This window comes from Phoca vitulina, unplaced genomic scaffold (genome assembly GCF_004348235.1).
Source record: "Phoca vitulina isolate PV1807 unplaced genomic scaffold, GSC_HSeal_1.0 scaffold25, whole genome shotgun sequence".
NCBI classification, from domain to species: domain Eukaryota; kingdom Metazoa; phylum Chordata; class Mammalia; order Carnivora; family Phocidae; genus Phoca; species Phoca vitulina.
The window spans coordinates 3,930,272-3,954,479 of record NW_022589728.1 but is presented as its reverse complement, the minus strand read 5'-3'; the positions used below and the strand labels follow the sequence as shown (position 1 = coordinate 3,954,479).

Genomic DNA, 24,208 nt, shown 5'->3' with positions numbered 1-24,208 from the left:
GCCCAAGTCTTTCCATGGATGACTGCTTCTACTTGTTCCTGGAGAAAAGGAGGTTGAACATAGTCAAGTACAGTTGGTGAGTGAGGTTCATTAGCACAATAATGTTTGAGGACATTTTTAGAAATGAAACTCATTTAACTTAGTTTAACCAGGTAGTTTTTCCCATGGAATACACTTCAAAAAACAATAAAAATTGTACTATAAAATAAAATATTTAATGCAACAAGGTATCTGAAATACCTTGTTGATTTATTAAAACATTTGTTTCTTTTTGGTAGTCAAAAACAGTGTTTAACTCAACATATTCTTTGATTATATGGAATGATAAATATAGTGTATGTGGCATTTTGAAGATGCGTTTAAATATATTTAAGTGCCTAAAAGCTGTAAATAAAGTTATCTATATGTATGAAGAAAGAACAACACAATGAATCACAGCATTTTCAATACTGTAGTGATAATAAAGTCATTGAAGATAGCCAAAACAAAAACAAACAGTAAGGAAATAAACAGTTAAAGCTTATTGACCAAAGTGTTTTTTCAATTAAAGATTATGACAAAAAGTGTGCAAAGGAATCATTTGCCTCTGTCCTACTTTTTGTAATTAATACATTTTATTTAAAACAACACAGGCAAACATAAATGCTAAAAAACCTCTGGTTCAATGTCATTTGGGGTTTAAAACTTAAGGTCATCATTCTTAAACCAGAGTGTAATCCTTATAAAATGTGCCTACAAAAGATGATTGAAGGTGAAATGTTGAACTATTATCAAGCAGAATATCTCATATGAAGATAATGAGGCACATAGCATTAAGTCATTTGATGCGTGAACACATGTACAGATCATAAGTAATTTAAAAATACTTTGTGCCTGGGAAGCATTCTGTGTGTCTGTTGTTGTCCATCAATGGACGTCTTATTACAATAAACAGCATTGTTCTAGGTAGGCCTTTTCATGCCTGCAAGAGTGATGCAATAGCCAGAGTATTTCTATTTTCCAGATAATACAATTAAAGAAATAGCACACACATTCATAATATCTCACAGCTAATAAGTGGGAATCAAACCTAAGTACATCATTCTCCATGGTTCATATTTTTGCTTTTATTCCAAGCTGCATCTTTGATTTGCTATAATTCTTTACCTAATTAAAAAAAATCACAGACCCATTTACTGAGCATGATCAGTTATAAATGAACTTTCATTGCAAATGCTTGACTCCTTTCTTAAAGTAGAGGAAAGATCCAGAGTCCCATTTAGTATAAGACACTAAACCCAGGAAAGTAATTTACTGATTTTTCCCAAACCCAATGTGTTCTGAGTCATTGTTTCTTCTTTATAATATGTTGCTATTTTAAGCTCCCCCCCCCCACAAGTCAAAAGCTTTCCATAAACTATGCATTTGTTTAAGACCCATTGCTAGAATTGGCTTAAAGTTTGGGAATCTTAGTGATCTAGGGAACATTTTACATTTCTGTAATCCCTCAAAAAACGGGATTCAAAGCTGGATATAACTAAGCGACTCGGGTTAGTATAGCATCAGGTTTATATAGCATCAAGAATGTCTGAGGTGCAGACTGTTCAGAGGTATAAGTCATTAATTACATATAAATGGAAAATGAAGATATGCAAATGATAATGAAAAACTGGCATGTTGAACAAAAAAAGACAAAATCTCAAAAACAAACTTTCTCAGTTTTCTTCTTTCACTATTTGCAAGCCTCAATTTTTCATGCCCTACAGAAAAATTCCTCTTGAAAAGAAATGGAAACAACCTCTACATAAGAAGGTAATATAAGCGTCATGTCATCTAACTTACAAGAAATAAACACAGGATATTTTACAACACGGGGGCAAAAACATCAGAAAGAACAATCTATATGTATTACAACTTATTACATAGATCATGTAATTACAACAAAAAAAATGCTTTGAAGCCATTTTCACTCTTCCTATAACACCAAACACCTGGTACTTGGCATTTAACTCATGTTTGCCCAGCAATAACTACAAATACATTCTTCTCTTCCTTGCAAATTACCTTGATGGGTCTTCTAGTTAAGCAGTAAATCAAACTTTCCACTCAGCCTTATTTCCATTTGGCATCATCCTTCAACTTTGGCAAGAAGCCCGAGTATACATATCACCTCTTGCCTTCCTTCCATCCACCCTCCCACATCCTGAAATTAATTTACAACAAATTTTAGTGTTCTAGAAGTGGCTCTTTTTCCTTCTCTTTTTTGTGGGTGGGCTAGGAGTCATATTTGGCGGAAAACCAAAAGAAACTCTTTTTAAAATTATTTTTCTTTACACATCTTTATACTTCTCATTTGTTCTTCATTTGTGTAAAATTTATCCTAATTAAATATGTCTTTGGGCCTAATTTGCATTTTTACTTCCACTCTATACTAATTTTAAAATTTTGTAAGTTTGAACAGTGATGATAGAGGGATAAAAATAGCAATATCAAAAGATCACAGAATTAGATGAAAGCTTATGGCTTTCACTTATTTCCTTAGGTGGTATCATACTCATCAATATATTCATTACTAGTCATTGAGTTAATTCTGTGTCTTTGAACTGTGCTTGAGTCTGGATCAGAGATTAGAGTTAATATCTCCACCAGACTTAATAGTAATACATTTTGATAAGTGCTATGCTGGGGTATGCCTACAGGAAATGATGCTAAATTGCAGGCAGAAACAAGAACATTAAGAGGCTTCTATATATGAGAACAAATATTGTCTTAAAGGCAGTAGGAAGCCACCAAAGTAATTTAACAAGAGAAACTGAAGACTTGTCTGAATTTACATTTTAGAAGTATCATTAATCTAGCAATGGTGTGAAAGATGGACCAGAGAGGGATGCAATTCTATGTCTTTATAATGCTTTGGCTTCTTGCCACAGTATCTGAAAGTACCCAGTTCCAGATCTGTCTTTTTCATTAAACTGTAGACTTCTTGAAAGGAGGGACTGTATTCATTTTTGTATTCCTCGTGATCAGTGGTCATGGCAGAGTTAATGCATAAAAAGAGTGTGTTCAACAAATAAATTGAAAAGGACTATTTTGATGGTAATGCAAAAACCCAAATGGGAAGGGATTACCCAGGTTAGTTAGCAAACACCTTGAAGATTTATTTAGGAGGAGTTGTTGAGGAAGAGACAGGAGTATAGAAGACAATTCAAACTTCTTTTGATGACTAAGATAGGAATGAAAAGGAATCAGACCAAAATGGACAACAAACTCAGCGTTGGACACACTGTGTTGAGATGTTTTTAACATGCAGCCTTAGAGATCAAGATGCATATCTGAGCTTTAGTTAATAGAACAGAAATTCATTATCATCAGGCCAGCTGCCTAAATTAAAGACTGGCTGGAACAGCCCAGTCAAGCTCAGAGTTATATATCAGACATATTTCATTTAAATTTATTCCCTTCAAATTGACTCTGCATATAGGGATCTATGTATATCTATTTTTATCTCATATATGGAATATTCAAAGAGGAATATACCTACTTTCACTTTAAGAATTTATTTGGAATAACAGAACTAAAAAAATTTAAAACCCAGAAAAAGTATTTTAAAACTCAGATTTTGTGAGTTATTTTGTAATAGCTGGAAGTCATCAGTCTAGTTAAGTTGATGTACACAAAGTACTTTTTTAATCATACCTACATAAAATTTTTCAAAAGAATAATCAAAATATATGTGAGAAAGGATTCACTAACATGTTTCCACATACTACTGGACATAGTATGGCTATTTGTTATTATTAACATACTAATTTTATTTTGAGAAAACTTACATGTCATGTGCATAATAAGAATGGGCAAGAAAATTTGGTTTTGTTGGTATAAATTTCTCAGATCCTTAGGGTTTTGTTTTAGTTTAGTTTATTGTTGCTTTTTTTTCCTGGCAACATGACAGAATTCAGCCATACTTTTAGTTCATATTACCAATCCTCTATACAAATGAACTCTTTTCTAGTTATTTCTTTTTAACATATGCACACACAGTTATTTACCAGCTCAATGGATAGTAATAATTCTAGAGAGAAAAAAAGAAAGGAGTTTCCTGAGATGTTATAACCAAGACCATGTGCCTGTGCAATGTAATAAGCCTTGACTGTTTCATCTCCTGGTTGTCTGCAGGCTTTTACACTGATAGAGATGAAGCATGTTATTAAAAAACTGCTAAATTAATACATAAGTATCTGCATATCTTTATTTTTGAGGCAGCACCATTCTTCACATTAACTAATTTGATTTCTAAAATTTAATTATAAACGTTATTGGTATGAATCAATCATTTATTCTTTTTCTCCCTGAACATAATAAAAAAAAAACAAATTTCAAAGAAATTTGTATTTCTAGAAATTGATAGTTTACTTTTTATAAAAATTGTATTAAGTTTTTTATCTTAATTCCTATAGTTTGCTTTTGACTCAATTGTAAAAGACATCACTTGCGAAACTATTGCATTCATTAAATTAGCAATATAATGAATTACCTTAGCATGCGTAATCTTTCTTTTTGCATTGAAACATTTCGATTTAGGTAAAATGGCCATACAATATTGCAAGCAGTTGAAGAGAGGCTGAATTACTCAAGCTTAGTGAGGGCATATGTAAATCTAATGTTTAAATTGATCTACATAGGACGGGATGTATAGGGGATCCCAGCTAGAGCCTAAATTTTATTTACCGGATGAATTTGGAATAATTTCATATCTTGGTGGGTTGGTGAATGAAGCTGGCCTACCAGAAATTTGTCTGTATTAGAGACCAAGAAGTCTCTCAGGATAGAAGTCATTCTGACGTGAGTAAACAGTTACACAGCACTGCATAGTTTAGGGAAAAGCTATCAGAACTATACCTTGGCATTTTAAGTTCCCAGTATACGTTGGCTATTTATAGTGTGTGCCAGATCTTTACCGTGAAGACCAAGGCTCCTTATTGTTTGGTGCCTGACTACTTTTGACCACTGCTCCCCTCTCATTCTCCTGCTCCTGCCACACTGAACCTGTCAGTCATCTCATATATCAGAGTGTTCACACATGCCGCTCCATCTGCCTCTACTGTGTTCCTTGTTAGCCCCTCATGACCTGTCGACTTTCAGGTGAAATGTAAATTTCTCCAGGTACTACCCATGGGCCCTTAACCTACCTTATATGCTTCCATGCTACCCTGAAGTCCCTTTGCTGAGAACCATTAAACTTATGATTACATGCTTTATGTCTGTCTTCTCCACTGGGCGCCATGAAAACAAAGACCTTCATGAAAGCACAGATTCACAAGAACTGGAATGTGGCGGACATATATGTTGATTGATTGATCCAAAATTCTAGAAAACACAGTGCCATTGTGACATTTTGAGAATGGCAGCACAGTAGCAAAGCATTGTTGGTGCTGTTGCCTTGCAGTGGGCAGAACTACCCAGCCATGCGGGAGAAATAGAAGCATCCACCTCTTACGAAGGCTCACCTTGTTCCACTCACTGTGCAACACTCTCCATATACATTTTATTTAAATTTTACAATAATCTCATGAAAAAGATGTCATTTGCATATCTATTTTAGAGGTGAAGAAAGTAGGCTACAGCAGCTATGTGATTTGCAAAGGTCCTGCAGGTGTTAAAGGTAAAAGGCAGCTAATTGATGAGTTCTGGGGAATTTGAAATAGAAAGGGGAAAACATGATGAATTCCTGGGATTAGATGAAAAGACAGGATCTGTGGTTGAGACAAAACCCACTGAAAGATGGGCTGGTCGGAAATAATACTTAAGGACTTCAGAATCTGTATTTGACAATTTACTATGTTTTTATTTTTCAAAAAGCTATCTTATTTAATTTTAGAATAATGCTGCAAGATAGACACACAGCTATTATTATTCCACTTATTATGTGATAGTTGCAGAGGTTAATACATTATATTAGCAAAAAATTTCATAAAAACCAAAACTGATGATTGAAGGAAAGACAATCTAAGATACAGTGAGAAAAGTTTTAAGGCAGATATTTTTAATAATGAAAAGAATAATCCAGAAAAAATAAAACATATCAAAAGCCCCAGAAAGAAATTAAAATTTAAAATTTTAAAAGGGTGAGGAAGAGGGGAAAAAAGATAGAAAATGGAAAAAGTAAGAAGTATATAAAGCATACTAGCCAAAGAATTTTTACTCCTACCTGCTTTTGTTCTTTATATATTTTGAATTATAAATACAGGCAATAAAGTATGTGTTAGTTTCCACGTTACTTTATAATGTCTTTATATTCCAAGAAATGAATGAAAAAATCTAGGATTTTATTATTTTGTTGCATCTGGCTAATATACTGGCATGAAAACTTGGGTTAATTCCTCTCTTTTGAACATTTACTTTAGGGCTATCTTTGAAATGCTTGAGGGTTAAAAAAAATTACCTGATGGATTGTTTCCCTAAATGTCTGAGTTTGTTTTGCAATAAATGCAATGTTCTTCATTCTCCTAAAAGCAAAGAAAAAATAATTTATCTGAAGAATGTAAAAATTCCATAAGATAGAATTTGATGTTTTTGTCCATGTTTGGGGGCCATAAGTTACACAACTAGAGAAGCAAAATGATTGAAAAATATTGTTAAAAGGAAAAATGCTAAGGTTTATATGAATATTGTTTTCCTACATAATAACATATGTATATTTAAGATTTCTACTTATATAGGAGATATTTCAAGAAAACATTCATTTTTAATAATTTCAAACTTTCCTTTTGGGCTTTTAATATCTACCTTTGATATGAAATAGTTAAAATATTATAGAAAAAAATAGCAAAAAACTCTTGAAAATGAAAAGTATAAATAGAGGTCATTTCAACTTCCTTTCAAATTTTACCTAGAAACACTGTACAAATCAGTGTCTACTTAAAGGTATAAATGGATTACATAGATTAAGATACTTCAGGAATCAATATGTTAACAATGAATTTAATTCTGAAGCACAATTCTTTGGGAGGAGAAAGTTTTATACAGAACATCTCGAAACCAAGAAAGAAGTTATTTCAGTTAGGGTGACATTGTATTTTATGGCACAGAATATAAGTTCCTAAAATGCAGGTCATCATGCACACGCATGAGTTTTATAAATTTCCTCCAGATAATGTTTCCAAACTATAATCAATTAAAGTTAGTAATGAGTACAAGAAGGAAACATAAATCATTATAGTAGTTTCTAACATATGACAGAGCTAATTCTTAAACATGTTACCTTTTTCACTTAATAATTTATTATCTGCATAGATCTGTTAACCAATCATGATTTCAAAAATATTTTTAATGTGCTGTGTGTTAGTATTGGCTCTTACATATCCTGAAGTAGAGAAGCCTTTTAAGTATATTATCCTAGAATTTCTCAAATTCAACTATTAAAACATTTTTTTAAAAAACTATCAGACAGTAACAATTTTGGGGAACCAATGGTTTCAGAGACTCTGTCAGGAAAACGGTAATATGAGTAATACTTATGCTTCCCACAAGGTGTAAGAGTCAGGATCTATGGTATCCCACGCATTGCATTTGACATTTACATAGGATGAACAGTCTTTGGGCTCTAATTATAGCCAACGGAGACCTTGAAGTTGGCTTATCCCCTGGGCTGCAGCATAAGGAGCGTAGGGGAGGTCTAAGGTGTGGGATCTGATGCTTTCATCCTCATTTTAACCATTAGAACTCAGGTGTTATCTGTTTGATACATATAAAAAGAACCTTCCCTCATTTTTTTTTATTTTTATAAAATTTCGTGTTTAAAATGAAAAGTTTGAAAGGTGTTCTTCTATACTATCAAGGAGAAACATAAATTATTTCCATTCATGGCCCTTCATTCAGTCTTGCTTCCATCCAATCAATGCAATCTGTATACCTCCACTAGAGTGACCTTTCCACAGTATAAATCAGATTTAGGTCAAACATGCGCTGGACCATAATCCGGGAGACCAGTTTTTCACCCCCCAGCATTTTCTACATTTCCTTCCTTATAATTTAGCTTCCATGATATTGAACATCTCTTACTTCCGTTCATACACTGGTCATTTTCACCCTCAATTTGAAACAGTGTCTCTGGGTGATAGATGCCCACAGGAAGGCCAATTTTGAGAATGTAGAACCCAGGCTTTCCCCAGGTTTTCTCCATCTCAGTCATCCACTGTTCTATTGGGTTTATGCTGCCAAACACATTTCTGATTATTTTCTTCCTATGTCTCATACCCTTCAAAGGTTCTTCTGTTCTTAGGATCAGATGCAATTCTTTACTAGGATCCCTTTCATAATCTGGCTCTTGGCTACCCACAAACTTGATCTCTCATCTTGTCTGACCTCAAATTCAGTGTTCTCCTTACTTACAGATATTTGTCTGGATAATCTTATCCTTTGTGTCTCAATTTCCAGGAAACCTTCCTTGAGTACCCAAGATTGATATATATATATATATATATATATGATATATATATATCTCCCTCCTGTATCTTTCAATAGAAAGGAAGTATTCATTAACTATTTATTTACAAATGTGACTGCTGCAGTCTCTGTTTATATAGGAAATCTATTAATAGATATAATTAATGCATATATGAATGATTAAAGGGATATAATGGTAACAAATCTATACTTTTAGCTATGGGAATTATATTAGTACTGCAACATCATACTGTGACATATTAGTGAGAAAACTTTTTCTAACACTGAAAAGGCTACATTTTGATAAGGATGAAGATTACAAAGAACAAGCTGAACTGTTATATGGCAATAAACTTCTATGATGGAATCTCCCCAGCAACACTAAGGGAAACAGAAGAATATATTACCTCCTGCTAGGTTGCCAATGTAAACTGAAGTATGGAAAATGCAGTGCTATTTAGTGTGTCTTGTACTGTCTAGAAAATTCAGGGAAATAGTTTTCCCTGAGGACTTTCATGCACAAAGGACAAGTAATGAGAACTAGCTTGACATTCCCAGATCTGCTTCCAAACCTGTAGCAGTCTAGTGTAAACTAAGGTCACGGAGACTCTATTCCCTACCACAAGTCTCTGATCTGATCTTCTAATTTATTTTTTCATTATTGTTTATTTTATTTTTAAAAATATCTTGTAAGAAATGATAAACATGGTTGTTTGTTTGTTTTAAGGCAGCAATTCTCCCCATTGCTGATGTACTAACAGTGAAGAACTTGCTTTAAATGGAGCTCAGTTAAGCACTCAGTACACTTTCCTCCCCTTTCCTGGAATCTATACTTTATCATAAGACCTTTGGTTTGCTTCCACAGTCACTTCAAAGCTGGAGCGCCTGATCAAGATGCAGAGCGGACAGACAAAATGTGAACAGCTAAAGGGTATCGGTAGTATTGCTGCTATGGCCTTCCCGAATCCAAACACTTAAAGAATCTGCTGACATATATTTTTAAGGATTCTTTCCACATGCATATCAAGTAGAGAAAATAACAATATTATTTAATTGTTTTAATAAAATATTGGAACAAAACATGTTTTAATTTATATATTACAATTACCTTTTTTTTCTTTTTTTCTTTTTTGTATTTAAAAATAACTTTTGGGCTCATTCCATGGAGTAAGGCCACCTTCTTGTGGTATAGCCAGCTCAGTGGTTTGCCCAGGACTCTTCTGGTGCATATCTGTTGTCCTGACATAATTATTAATAGTTTCCTATTACTGTGCAAGTGTCACAGTTTTAGTGATGAATACTCTGTTCATCATAAGCAGACAAGCTCTTTCCTTCCCTCCCACTTCTCAAATGGCCTTGAAGTTAGGAACTTCCAGTAACAGAAAATGGGAAGATGGTGATTACCATTGGCTTTTTCTGCGTCAAGCTTGTACTGACTAAAATCTCATTCTTGCTAAATGATATGCCCTAGATGGCATCATAAGCATTTGCTTACGGTCTCCTGAGTACTCATTCCTTCATAGCACACTCAGGCAAGAATACCTCAACATGTCATACAGAATGCCACATCTGGCTTTTCTCCCTTACCACACAAAGAGATGAAACAGGACCCTGACATTGATTTAGATTATACTATCCTTAAAAGAAATCTTAAATTCAGGCATTCAGAAATGTGTTCAGATGAATTTTATTTCTTTCTTCTCATTTACGAGGTATGATTCTTTCCTCTTCATGTGATAGTTTGGTGACAATCATAGCTATAACACTTTCTTTATAAAATCACACTTTAACTTTTTTTCTAACCACTTTATTTTTAACGTTGTTTATTACATTAATTTAATAATTATGAAATTGAGTAACAATTAAATTGGTAAATGTGTTTATTTAATACTCAGGAGCCTATCCTGAGTTGAATGGATATTTTATTCAAAAGAAAGTCTTTGGTCGTAGGAAAAGCTATGGCAGTATCATTGGAGAGTGAGCAAAAGAGCCACAGCACTGGAAATTCCATATTTAGATAAATATTCTTTTGGCATTATGCAAAGGCAATGAGCTGGACAGTCAAATCAATCTGACCAGCATATGTGTGCTATTTAATTTCACTCAAAATTAAAAAAAATTGGCCATCCTTAAATAATGTGAGCTTTTGTGTGACGATCTTGATTTCTGGGTCATGAAAAATCCTAAGATCTCAGACACCAACCCACATTGTACTTGGCTGGGAGCTGCAGGACTGTACGATGGACTCCTATCTTTCCCAAGATCCAAGACCTCTCACCTTCTGCACACTGCCTTTCTTACACATTTATATCACTATCTTGTTTTATCTGTATTTGTTTTTGAAAATTCTGTACAATGCTTAATTTTTAGGTAAGATATAAGTTTCCCAGTAAAGGATTACTCATTAATCTTTAAAATTAGTAGGAATGAATATATGGGTTTATTTCTTAGGCCATACTTCGATAAAGGAAAAATTGGAGTGGATCTGAGGAATAAATTGTGTCATGGAAAGGAAAAGAATGTCCTCCAGGGGGGCCAGAGCCCCAAGTCAGAAAATGCAGCAGTGACTCCAGTACTGGGAGATTATTGGTGGGTGAGGGGTCAGTTGTGTTTTAAGGTTTTTTAGATATTACTAACTGAGAAGATTCCTTTCTTCATTCAATATACATCACTCTCAGAGAAAGATCTTTTGTGGAAAAGGCACCCAATCAGATAGTACAAGACCTTACCAGGCCAAGTAAGGGCTAACAAGGGTTATAGTCCCTGGATAGAAATTCTAAACCCCAAATTCTTCCATACTATGACTCTAACATATTACCTATAAAACTAAACTCTAAAAAATGTTTTCCTTATTTGGATATTGGAGTTACTGATGCAGAAAAATAATAAAAAAACACTTTGTTTAAAAAACTTGTGTTTGGAGAAAAAAAATTTTCCCTTAAGAGACTAAACCTTTAGTAAAAGAGAATATATATATAAAATATATTATGCACATATTATAAATGTATAATGTATATATATTATACATATATATATAAAGTATAATGTATATATATTATGCATACATATTCACTTTATACAGTTATAATGTTTTGTGGAAACATTTGTTTTATTAAAATTCAAACTTTTGTTTTTCTATAAACAGAATAAAGCATGATTTATCTTCTATTAACAAAAATGAGGATCTTAAATTTGATACATGATAACCAATTAAAATACTGACAGGAGTTAGAAGTTATTTCAGTCATTCTTAAATTACAGTGTCTGCAGCACATTTCTCATAGCTGACCTGAACACATTACCTTTGTTGCAGCATCAAAGCAGATAAATCCTGTGCTAAAGTCAATCGTGAGTCCCATTAGATGACTTTCTAGCACACATGCATATGTCTTGCACTAGACAGAACAGAAAACACTGTTACTTTTCATGTGATTGAACCAATATCAATATTAATAGCCAACATTTATCAAAAACTGTTGTGACAGCTCCATAATAAGTTGTTTATACAATAGGTAACTTAATATCAGCAATAATTGTATAAGAAACATAGTATTATTGACATCTTAATGTTAATAAAGCAAGCCGAATATTTTTTCACCTGCCAAGGGGTATGCAGGACCACATTTCCAATCCTGCTCCATGTGAACTTGTCTTTACCTTGTGCTATACTGACACTCTTTGCTATGTTGGCAATAAAACTGGTATGAACATGTTTAAGTTTAGGCAAAATTATGTTACATTGTTATATTCTATAGCTAAATATCATTGCATTTTCATTAAAACAAAAGTGAATTATTAAAGGTTAAGATATTACTTCAATTCTTGGCATATCAATTTCATGGATATTATTAAAAGAGAACTCTCAGGCACACAAACACAGATCCAGTAACCAAGGCAAAAAATATAAGAACATCTTTACCTTAAGAGTCTGTCATATAATGTTCATCCATGTGGTACAAGTTATATCCCAAAGACATTTACCACTTGCTTATTATTTGTATAAACCTACTGATTCTTCAAAAATCAACAATGACTTTTCACATTGAGATCAGGTTAAATTATATTTTACTTACATAAATATTTTGGAAAAACTACGAAAATAGAAATACTAAAATTTAACAATAACAAATATGAAATAAAAACTCAGGACTTATATGCCACATGATGCATATTTATGTCCACAGGCCAATTTTTTTGCATTTAATTGCAAACTCTACTGAGATATTCAAATGAGGAAAAATACGCATAAATCACAAACAAGGAGGGAGAAAGGGCAGAAGAGAAAGAGATAAACTGATCTTAAGCATATTTTCAATACTAATTATTACATCATATTTGTTTTATAATACTGTATATAAAAGTACATTAAGTGAATCACATTCTGACTATAATGATGGCTAAATGCATCAAGTTGCCTTCACCAAAAATTATACTCATGGCTTTAAGCCCAATTTGCATAGGAAAGTTATAACCATGCCAAATTATTCCTTTGAAGTCAAGTTTTCAAAAACCAGCTCAGAAAACAAACTTAATGGGCTATTAAGTTCAGTTTTGGGTGTAATTTTATTTGTTTAATGCATGGGCATCTTCCATGTTTGTATCCACCCATCATTAATTTATTAAAACTACTGTCAATATTAAGAAATGTTCAAGGCTATCTCATTCCCTCTAATTTAGACATAATTGTTTGTTATTCTCAATTACTATTTAAAAGAATACATTGGATGAAAACACCTTCAGTACAGAACATTAAAATCTGTCTCATTAAATTCAGAATTACAAATGAAACTCATTCATCAATAATCATTAAATTGAAACAGATATGATATAGAGACTCACTGAAGTTTAATTCTATAATTTATAATCTTTTAATAAACATATATGATGACTATACTTAATATATGTTTTAATATTATATTTGATTTTTTTTTTTTTATTTGGCTGCACTTTATTTGCCGTTCTTGGAAGGAATAGTGTAATAAGAATAAACCCTATGTGATTTTTGTGTGTGTGTTTTTTTTCTTTTATGTTTTTTTTAAATTTTATTATGTTATGTTAATCACCATACATTACATCATTAGTTTTTGATGTAGTATTCCATGATTCATTGTTTGCATATAACACCCAGTGCTCCATTCAGTATGTGCCCTCTTTGATACCCAACACCAGGCTAACCCATCCTCCTACCCTCCTCCCCTCTAGAACCCTCAGTTGATTTGTTTCCTTTCTCTGTTTATTTTATAATAAAAATTGAATTATAGTTAGAAAAAAGCAAAAAATTACACTTTTTAGGGACAACTTGAAACATTTTGAAAGATTTTTGCACAATTATATGTTATTACACAACATTTGAAGACATATCACACATAAAATACTTTTTAATATGTCCTTTTGGATGATAACTAAATGTCTGTAGCTGAATTAAACACATATGAGTTTCAAATAATAATAATAATTAAAGAAAATAAATTTTATAAATTATACACTTTTCATTAAAAGTCCTATTTTAAAAGAGCTATATTTATTCAAATTGAATTATTGTAAGGTAAAAAAAAATTTAAATTGTCTACCCTTTACCAGTATTATTTACTTACTCTGGGAAATTTTTCAGAAACAGGACAAATAAAGATACTAAAAGTACTATAAATGAATTAGGCCCAATACAGGTACTTTGAATGTTGATATGTTGTAAGATTTTAGTCATATAAATTGTCATCTTCCTGTTTCAATATTCACTACATTTTCCAAATTTTAAGGTGTTAATTTAAATGACAATGTAGAATGTTTAGAAATACCTGCTCTGAATGGATAACCTCTTAATTAAATATGTAGATATTTATATCAATATTAAGTACATCAGAGATCCAAAAATATGTAAGTAGATAAATAGATTAGAAGCTAGAAAATGTTAGGGTGCAATCCCATGACTGAAAACCAATTTCAAAGTTAAAAAAATTATTTAATTAATTCATTAATTTGTATTAGTCAATTCATTAATTTTCTTTCTGCCTATTTCACAAAGGGACATATGTTCCTTCTTTATTGTATTTCTTTATCAACTTTAATGCTAGTGGAAATATTGAGAACACAGAAGAAAAAAGAAAAACAGAAGGATGTAAATATATTCACATCCTTGAATTTTGAAAATAACACCACCAAGGTGTTCAGTCATTGATTATTATTTCTGATGCAGTAAGCAAAGGGAAACTATAAGATGTATAAAACAACCAAAAGCTAACAAAACGTTAAATATTTTATTTTCACTTGCTATATGCATCTTAAATAAGTATTAAGTATTATGAGATAGTCCAAAGAAATGCATTGAACATCAGCTTAGAGAATATGAAGCCCAGACTCAAAAAACAAAACAAAACAAAAAAAAAAGGTTTTAAATTACATCAGAACAACATAATATTATCTCATTTCTAAACATCAGGAGACTTAAAAGGAAATCTTAAATTGAGAACAACAGATAGATATCTCCATGTAGTTGGTTACAAGTGAAGTGTGATATTCTAAGGAAATTATAATTGGGAAAATTTAAAGATAGCAATATAAATAACAAAAATGTCAACTCTTATTCAACTAACATATTTTAGTGCTTAAAATGGTCTTGGATGTTGATATTTGGAAAAAAATTATATTGAAGATGTTATTCATCTTTCCATTTTAGATATTAAACTATTTATTGAATTGGGATTCTATACAGCTAAGTTATTGAAACAATATTCCTCAGTTACATTAACATTTTAAGATATATGAAGATCAGCAGAACTATTACGAAGTGTCAATTGAGCAATGAAACAAGTGAAATTTGAGTCTTCGCCCTGTCTTTTCCCCCTGATTTAAATGTCATACTGGTGCAAACTGATATGTTCAATATAGAAGGTTATAGTCAGAAATAAAGGAAATAAATATATGTTACACATCAGTTCAACAGATTGAAAAAATATACATCCAAGTCTCCTATTATAGCCAAGCATTCCAGGAGAGTCACTGCTATATTATCATCATCATATGTTTGTTTTTTGAAATTAAGTGTTCATGTGTCTATTTAGGTCCTGGCTCTACAAATCCATTTACATGTGACAACTGCATCACAACTGTTCAATTTTGCCATCAGTCTCTGTCAGACGACAGCCACAGAACCAACGTTTGGGAGCCTCATCTATTCCATGGTCCCATGAAGAGACTGACGGTTCTATGAAGTTTGACTTACATATAACTTCACACTTAAGAAATAAAACTTAGTAAATATGCAGTACAAAATGCACTGTACTTCAGCTGGTAAATGAATAAAACAATCCCAAGCAGCCTATAATTTAGTGTGGGGAATAACAAGCACATATCACTCCAATACAAGACAGTATTAATAGATCTAAGAAAACAGACAAAAAAGTGATATTGGTGCTCACAAGTGGGATGAGTTTGAACAGGATAGTTGTGGCAATAGTGGTAACAATGGGTAGGACAGACAGGAAATCAGGAAAATCTTGGTGACGATATGACCTCTGAAAAAAGTCTCAAATTACGGTTTTATGGTTTTGAAGGGTAGAGTTGAAGAGAATTATTTCTAGAAAGAAAGAGCACTGTGAGAAAACGAAGCCATTCATGCTAAAAGTTAGGCAGTCATGACTGGAGAACAGGAAATGGCTTTGTAAATTAGTTAAAATCACAGCATTTTCTATCTGAGATTTAAATTCTAGGGAACAGTCATGCATTTTTAGGAGTCACAGATCCTAAAATTTCACAGACTCTCACCTGTATCCGTTCCACCTCCAGAAAGGTTGCTGTTTGGAAGGCTCTTTCCCACTGGGCGAGGTCAGACTCTAACTCCACGGAGAAGTAGAGATCCTCCCCAGATTCAGACTGCACCGTGAAGCAGTGTTTCCGCCGGTCCAGCAGGTCACTGTCCTGATGAAAACCTGGAGTTACACAGGCTGGCATACATCAATCCAGATTGCTAACATGACCATACCTTGAATCAATGTTGACTAAATTCATGGTGGAGATGCCACAGTCATAAAGATTATACTTTATGATATCACTAAGTCTTCGTTATAAATGGTCATAGCAGCCTAAATTCCACATCTCCAAGTCCCTAACTAATGCATTTTTTTTTTTTTTCTGTATCAACACTGAAGCATGCTCATGAAACAGAAGTGAGGATTTTGGCTTCTACGCTTAATAATAATGTAGCTACCAAAGCATTTAACACATGAGATCCAGTTTTTACTGTATGAAGGGATAGCACACACAATCTCCCTTTTCCCTTACAGAGCTGTCAAGATGATCAAGTTAAATAATATTTATTAATATGTTTGCAAATTTTGAAAAGATTAATAAGCATGATATTTTCTATTGAGTTGATTTCTTTAACCCCTAAAAAACATCATGACAATATTCATTTACATGAGAAATGAAAAAATGAGTCTAGGTTATCTAAAAAACATTTATTGCTTTTAAAAGATGCATATTTACCTTACTTATGTGACTGTATTTTATTGAGTCAAAAAAACTTTCACATGGCCATTTCTTGGTGTTACTAGAAGTTTTCAACTGTGTTCACACATCTATGTGTGTTTCAATTTCAGAGATGTTAAAAGAAAATGCAGCTAAGAATTGTCGAAATAGGGTAATCCCAGGCAAAATGTCAGATATTGTCTTTGAATTACATGTGGATTGTACTGAATATGGTCAAAGGATAGTAATTGGTGTCTTTCACTATTTCTTATATAGAGTTACATAAAGTATCATCATTAAACACCTAAAATGTTAGAAGGAATTCTCTACTTTGGCGAGCATTTTCAAAATAATAACTATTTTATTAACAAATCCAATTTTCTTTCTTTTTTTGGTATTTGGATGCTTAAAATACTAGAGGAGAGTGAATGCATGGCAATAGTTCTTCTGGTTGTAGAATTTAGCTTTGATAACTGCTGCCAGGGGATACTCAGAACCTTAAAGGAAGTTAGGTTCTCTTTGTATTTATGATTTTCCTATACTATCTTGAGGGAAAAATGAAAACATATTGTCTTCAAAAATATAGTCCAATAGTAAGCAATTATAAAGTACTTTTTAATCATTTAGAGCTTATAATGTTTAGAGGAGTGGCAAAGACAGATATTAAATAAATTAGTACACAAGTAAATATGGACAGATCAGTATAAGTGCCATTATAGAGAGTGAGAATGCAGTTTACATCAAATTGTATTGGTGAGTTAGGGAAATGTCTCCTAGGATGTAAATTTCAAACAGTGGCTGAAAGATGAGTGGAAGATTGAAGGTAGAATGGACAGGAAGAAAACTTTTGCGGACAGAGAGGCTGGTATTGGCAGAGGCCTGAAGCAAAAGCATGAGGTATATTCCAGAAATCCAGAGAACAGAAGAGAGAGAGGTTGAGAGCCAACACTGGGAAAGGAGATGGGTCACTGGACAGGTCATGAATTTTGGACTTTAACATAAGTGTAATGACAAGCCACTATATTAAAAAAAAATAGCAAATCCTCTATTTATGTTGTAAATATTTCAACTTCTCTATTAGTTATCTGAATTGATAACATTGGTACAAAAATTGTAACTAAACACTACAGAATTTCTGGAAACCCCTCTAGTTTTATGGTTTATTCAATGGGCCTTAACTTTCCTTGTAATATAAAATTGAAACAAAATAATCAATGTCATTAACAGCCAGAAAACTGTTGATATTTTTTCCTTCTCATACGTTGCATGTTGCCATTAAATCTTAAAATCATCTTCATTTAAGATCCTCTGTCTTCTTGGCAGCTTAACTCCTTTACTCTTTTAAAACTTGAACTAGCCTCTTCAATTACATTACCTAAGCACTGAAACTCTCAAAGATAGAATTCTCAATTCAACTCTGCAAATATAAGTTGGACATCTATGAACACATGTGGTTATTGGTTATTGCTATTTATAGGACACTCCTCATACACTGACTCAAGCCACAACTGCTATGGGCATCCAGGTACTTAGGCCTCATGGTTTCCAGAGGGAGACAAGTATGTAAAAATAATAAAAAGCATCATGACAGTCCTATACAGCTAAAGTGCTAAGGAAACAGAGTGAGGAGCAATAAATCATTCTTGAAAATGGAAAGGAGAAAGTTTTGTTCTAGGAAGAGACTGTCTTATCATCGAGGACTTAGAGACTCATGCAAGAGCAATCGGCTACAAGCCTGAATGGGCTCAGGTGTTCCTGCTAAGAAATGCATTATGACTGCCTGTGCCATGATAACCCCCTGGAGGGTTTGAGGCAAGAAAGAGGCAGAATACACCACTTTACAGAAGGAAGAGCAAGCAAGGCGGAAGATGGAAAAAGTAACATGTTGGAATCCGTTTTTAGAATTTTAGTGAAGAGCGATTATAGCCCAAGTATTTGAAAGAGCTGCTTTACAAGTAATCATCCAGAATATACATACTCCTCTGCCTTTCCCTCATGCTGTCTACTGGAGTGCATCTGCTATAGTGATAAGAACACAGGCTGTAGCCTCAGATGCTGTCTGGATTCAAATCTCAACTCTTTCATTTATGAGGATGTGCTAAGATAATGCATATAAATTTTAGCACAGTTTCTGACATACAGTAGTTCTTTATTAATATTAGAAATTTCTATTATTAATGTTGATATTCAGTAAAATAAATATGTATGTCATGTCTTAATCTCTACTTCTTTAACTTGCTCTCTATACACTTTATCTTTAGTCAAGAGTGTGAGTTTAGCCCCAGTAGAAACAGTAGCCTCTGGAACAACTCTGCTCATTGGAAAGTATCACTTAATTAATGGTAAGAAAATAACAGCTACACACATCTTGAGCACTATTTTTGTGCATTGATCTCATTTTCGACTTCTCCTTCAGAAGTATCTTCTAGTTTTTTAGATTTATTTCAAGTCTTCTGGACACTTTCTGCAGACTAATAGCCAAATGCTGTCCACCTTAGGATTTGTCTCAGATTCACAAAGCAATATTACATAGAAACAACATACTACAATTATGTTTGTTATTAATATATATGCTTTTCCAAGGTATTCAGAGGTCCATAGTATAACCAAAGTGTTTTTTTTTTTACTAAAAAAAGAAAAAAACAAACTATGTGTTTAGAATCATTATTGAGATGGTAGACATAGCCAGCCATAAATTTTCTACTGTGCTTAAAACATGTAAGATTAAAGGCGGAAAAAGCTGCTAAAAATCAACAAGTTATCCCTATGGCAAAGCTTCCACATATATCTATATGGTTTCTTCTCTCTTTGACACTACAATTGTTTCATCCAATATTCTCTAATATGGCAAGTCACTTGTTTCACACTTTTCCAATTACACTTATCATTGTTCTAATAATAGATATATTTTTCTTCAGGTTAATGACACTTGTGGATTTGAAAATGCAATTGAAAAAAAGAATAGACAGATGAAGGATATATATTTTTGCATTATTATATTAAATATAAGCTACTCTATAAACAACATGACTTAACTAATATGTTTTTGACTTATGTTTGCTACCACTCCTTTTACTTGGATATAGTGAATGAGGAAATCATTCAATCATTAGGCATGATTATTTAAAACAAACAAAACTGAAAAAATAAAACAAACAAAAATATATTTTTAATAAAACAAGAAGAGAAGGCCCAGCAAGCGTTCTTCAGCTACAAATGATAATTTCTATTTTTTGCAACTACTTTAATAACTAAAAATGAGAGGAAAAAACATACCATCAAAATTAAATTTTACCAATTAATTTTGAATTAGACTTTCAAGAATGAGTGAATCTCTAAAGAGACTTATTAAATCTACATCAAGTCCTGTACAAAAAACGATACTTTTAATGACATTATAATACTATTTTAGATGTTAGGTGATAAAAAATAAAATCAAACCAACTGAGCACTCTATATAGTAAATTAATTCCTTTTTTTAGATTTTAGTATTCTTATCTGGGAAAAGGAATAAAACTTTAAATCTCCTTGTTCTTCTTAGGCACTTGGAATCCCTGATATAAATGGACATAATAACAAATTTCAGAAAAAAACACAAAGCATATTCTTCAAATATAATCTCTAAATTAATCTGTATAATAATCCATCAAAATAGGCTATCATCTTTATTTCCTTGATGAGGGAACTAGGTCTTGGACATAGTGGTCACTTCCCCCCCCCCCCCCCCCATTTTTAACCTGTTTGGCCCTAGGGATTAAGATTCCATCAGTTTGGAAGCCATTCAGCTTAAATTTGAATGTCAATTTTACCACTTCTTTTCACATCCCTTAGAATCAGTTCAGGCATTTTTAAAAAGGGAATGATAGTACCTTTCTCAAGATTAAATGAGTTGATATGAGTATATCATTTAGGAAAGTAATAGGCACATAGTAGTGCTCCATAATATCACCAATATTACATAATATCACTAATAATCACAATATTAGCCATCACTAATATTGACTATTACTAAAAATCTGGAATAGATCAGACTCCAAACCCTATGTACATTCTAGCGGGCGTGCACACACACACACACATACACACACCCCTTTCTCTGTAATACAGTGTAATGTTGCTACAGAAGGTAGGATACATAAGGACAGTCAGGAAGGCTTCATTTTCTAACAAAATTAACTACCAGTATTCACACTGAAAGGGAAACATGTTTACCAGAATTATCTACTTTATGGGCAGACTTGACTCTTTTGCCATTCTCTAGATATTTGTGTGTGCTGTATATGTATGTGCCCATACAGCTGTGTGAATTCTGACCCAGTTTAAAATAGCTTCCTAAATGTTAATTAATCTTGATCCCTATAGATATTCATGTATTGTTCCTGTTAATAATATTTTCCATTTGAAAAAGATTACATGCATTATAAAATCTTTTTATAGACATCCCATTATCCATTAGAATTCTTAGGTTCAGAAATATATGTAGATGGGGAAAGTAGCTTAAATAAAATAGGCGTGGGACACATTAACCCAGACCATCATGAACCTAGCAGACAAGTAGTCTAAAAGGACAAGCATCCCTCTTGGCACTGGAATTTACATGACTCAGATGCAAATACATTAACTGTTCCTCTGGTTCTTTTAGGCAGGAATACATTGACCCTAGCAACTTCTTGTGTTTCAAACATGCCCTTCAGTTTACAGCATTTATAAGGATCCTCCTGTTTAAATCTATCCACACTGCAGGGTTTAATCTCCTCTTTTGGCTTAATATGTGTTGGATTTGGCTTGCTATAGGAAATTTAGGGAAGCAAAGCCCTATTTGAAGAAAAAAAAGAGTTTTAGGAAAGACAACTAGCCCATGTGGGAAAATGCTGTGCACTTTCAAAGGGAAAATGCTTTTTTATAAGATAATGTTTTTACAAAGTGGATGGCACAGGAAGGGCATATAATTATCAAAGGAAACTTTTAATCCTTGTGTTTGATTTGCATTCTTGATTTCTTATTTAATATACTTGAATCATTTTTCATTATTATTTTGATTGATATCAGCATTTTCCCAAAGACACTGTTATTGAAATAAGTAGAAACTTTACTACCATAAATTAAAAGTACTAGAAACAAGCAATAGACACAGAAAACAATGCAGTTAATTTTTTATATTATTAAAAGGGATGTCTTTCAAGATTACTTACTGAAATTAATGATTTTAATTAATAGTTTATAAGATTCATCTTCCAGATTTCAATTCTAATATTCTGCTTCTGAGGATAATTACATCATACTAAAAAGATCCTCAGATCTGTGCTTAGAAATCCATGCTTCCATTAGAAGAGTATATGGTTTTCTGTAGAAAAAGCTTTCAGGGGGGTTGGGGAGAGTGGGAATGTATAACTTGTTACTATAAATGTGGATACCCTAGGGTCATAAACAGTAGGAATTGTGGCTGGTGTTTTGGTCCTGCCTTCAACTAATAATCCAAACAATCCCACCTTTAAATAAATTTAAAGAATGAAATCTTAATTCTTACCCTTTAATACTTGGTACGTAAAGATCCTCTTTTCATCTTCTGGTATTCCTTTTTTAAAAACGGAATCCCTCACACTACAGTTTATAATAGTTTTTTCTTAATCATTCTTCAGATGTGATTAAAAACAGGTGGTCACCACTTTTTATTTTATTTTATTTTTTATTTTTTTAATATTTTATTTATTTATTTGACAGAAAGAGAGAGACAGCGAGAAGGAACACAAGCAGGCGGAGTGGGAGAGGGAGAAGCAGGCTTCCCGCTGAGCAGAGAGCCCGATGTGGGGCTCGATCCCAGGACCCTGGGATCATGACCTGAGCCGAAGGCAGACGCTTAACGACTGAGCCACCCAGGCGCCCTGGTCACCACTTTTTAAAAAGTAACCTTTTAGGGGCGCCTGGGTGGCTCAGTCCTTAAGCATCTGCCTTCCGCTCAGGTCATGCTCCCACGGTCCTGGGATCCAGTCCCATATTGGGCTCCCTGCCCAGCAGGAAGCCTGCTTCTCCCTCTCCCATTCTCCCTGCTTGTGTTCCTCCTCTCGCTGTGTCTCTCTCTCAAATAAATAAATAAAATCTTAAAAAAAAAAGTAACCTTTTATATCCTTAAGGACAATTATCAAGTCACCTCTCAGCTTTCCCTTTATAAAACCAAATGATGCAGATTTTTTTTACCTTTCCTCATAGGTGCTATGTTTTAGGATTTAATTATCATAGTGTCTCTGCACTGCAACCTCTCCAACTTTTTCTAATCGCACAAGTAGTAAAAGCCATCAAATAGCCAGAATGGACTCATATGGATCTAACCAACATGAGGTATAAAGGGAACTACTTGTGTCTCCTAAAATTACATTTCTGTTTATATGCCCTTGTATACTGTATTAGTGCTGTGTCTGGGGGCATCTAAAAAGTGCAGATCATTGTGGGAAGTGCTATCTGGCTAGCAAACCTCTCATAAAATGTGTTCAATTAAACCTGCACATTTTGTCAGATGAAAGGGAAGTTTCGAGGCCAAACTGCTCAATTAATACTCACGAGGATAGATAGTATAATCTTACTCCTGGCTTCTGAGTTGTCTTATAAGAGCAGCTCAAGATAAAACAGAGTGCTATTTGCATTCAGTATCATTAGATGCTGTCTTTTCTTAAAATTCTATTGTTATTTCTTTTAAACAACACAAATTACTTTCAACATTTTGAGAAGAGTTCATCTACCCACTGCTGTCTCAGAACATATTTTACCCTTGGCCTACACCAATGCCCATAGATATTCAGCTGACATTCAATCAAAAAAGTATTACATGCGTGTTATGTGCCAGGCACTGTTCTGGTATGGAGACCTATCTCTGAGCAAAACAGATGACATCACTGCCTCATGGAGATTTGTTTTTGGGGATGAAACAAATCACCAGCAAACAAAAAGATGCTTAACCACATGTCAGATGCTGATAAAGCCCATTAAAAGTGTTGGGAAAATTGGACAGCAACATGCAGAAGAATGAAACTGGACCATTTCCTTACACCACACACAAAAATAGACTCCAAATGGTTGAAAGACCTAAATGTGAGACAGGAGTCCATCAAAATCCTAAAGGAGAAGAAAGGCAGCAACCTCTTCAACCTCAGCCGCAGCAACTTCTTCCTAGAAACATCGCCAAAGGCAAGGGAAGCAAGGGCAAAAAGGAACTATTGGGACTTCATCAAGATAAGAAGCTTTTGCACAGCAAAAGAAACAGTCAACAAAACCAAAAGACGACTGACAGAATGGGAGAAGATATTTGCAAATGACATATCAGATAAAG

At 33.2% G+C, this 24,208-nt stretch overlaps 1 protein-coding gene across 8 annotated transcripts in view; it reads right to left on the bottom strand.

The window, feature by feature from the left end:
- The window catches only part of SNTG1 (syntrophin gamma 1), a 907,627-nt gene that overhangs the window by 51,501 nt on the left and 831,918 nt on the right, over positions 1–24,208 (bottom strand). For 6 of the 8 annotated variants that reach the window (XM_032421884.1, XM_032421883.1, XM_032421885.1 and 3 more), the window contains 2 exons: positions 16,186–16,338; positions 11,727–11,819 (listed from right to left, as the gene is read on the bottom strand). In XM_032421884.1, the coding sequence (XP_032277775.1) occupies positions 11,727–11,819; positions 16,186–16,338 (246 nt within the window). Of the gene's footprint in view, positions 1–6,173; positions 6,486–11,726; positions 11,820–16,185; positions 16,339–24,208 lie in introns of those variants that run through there. The other 2 variants (XM_032421890.1, XM_032421889.1) reach the window with 2 other exon arrangements.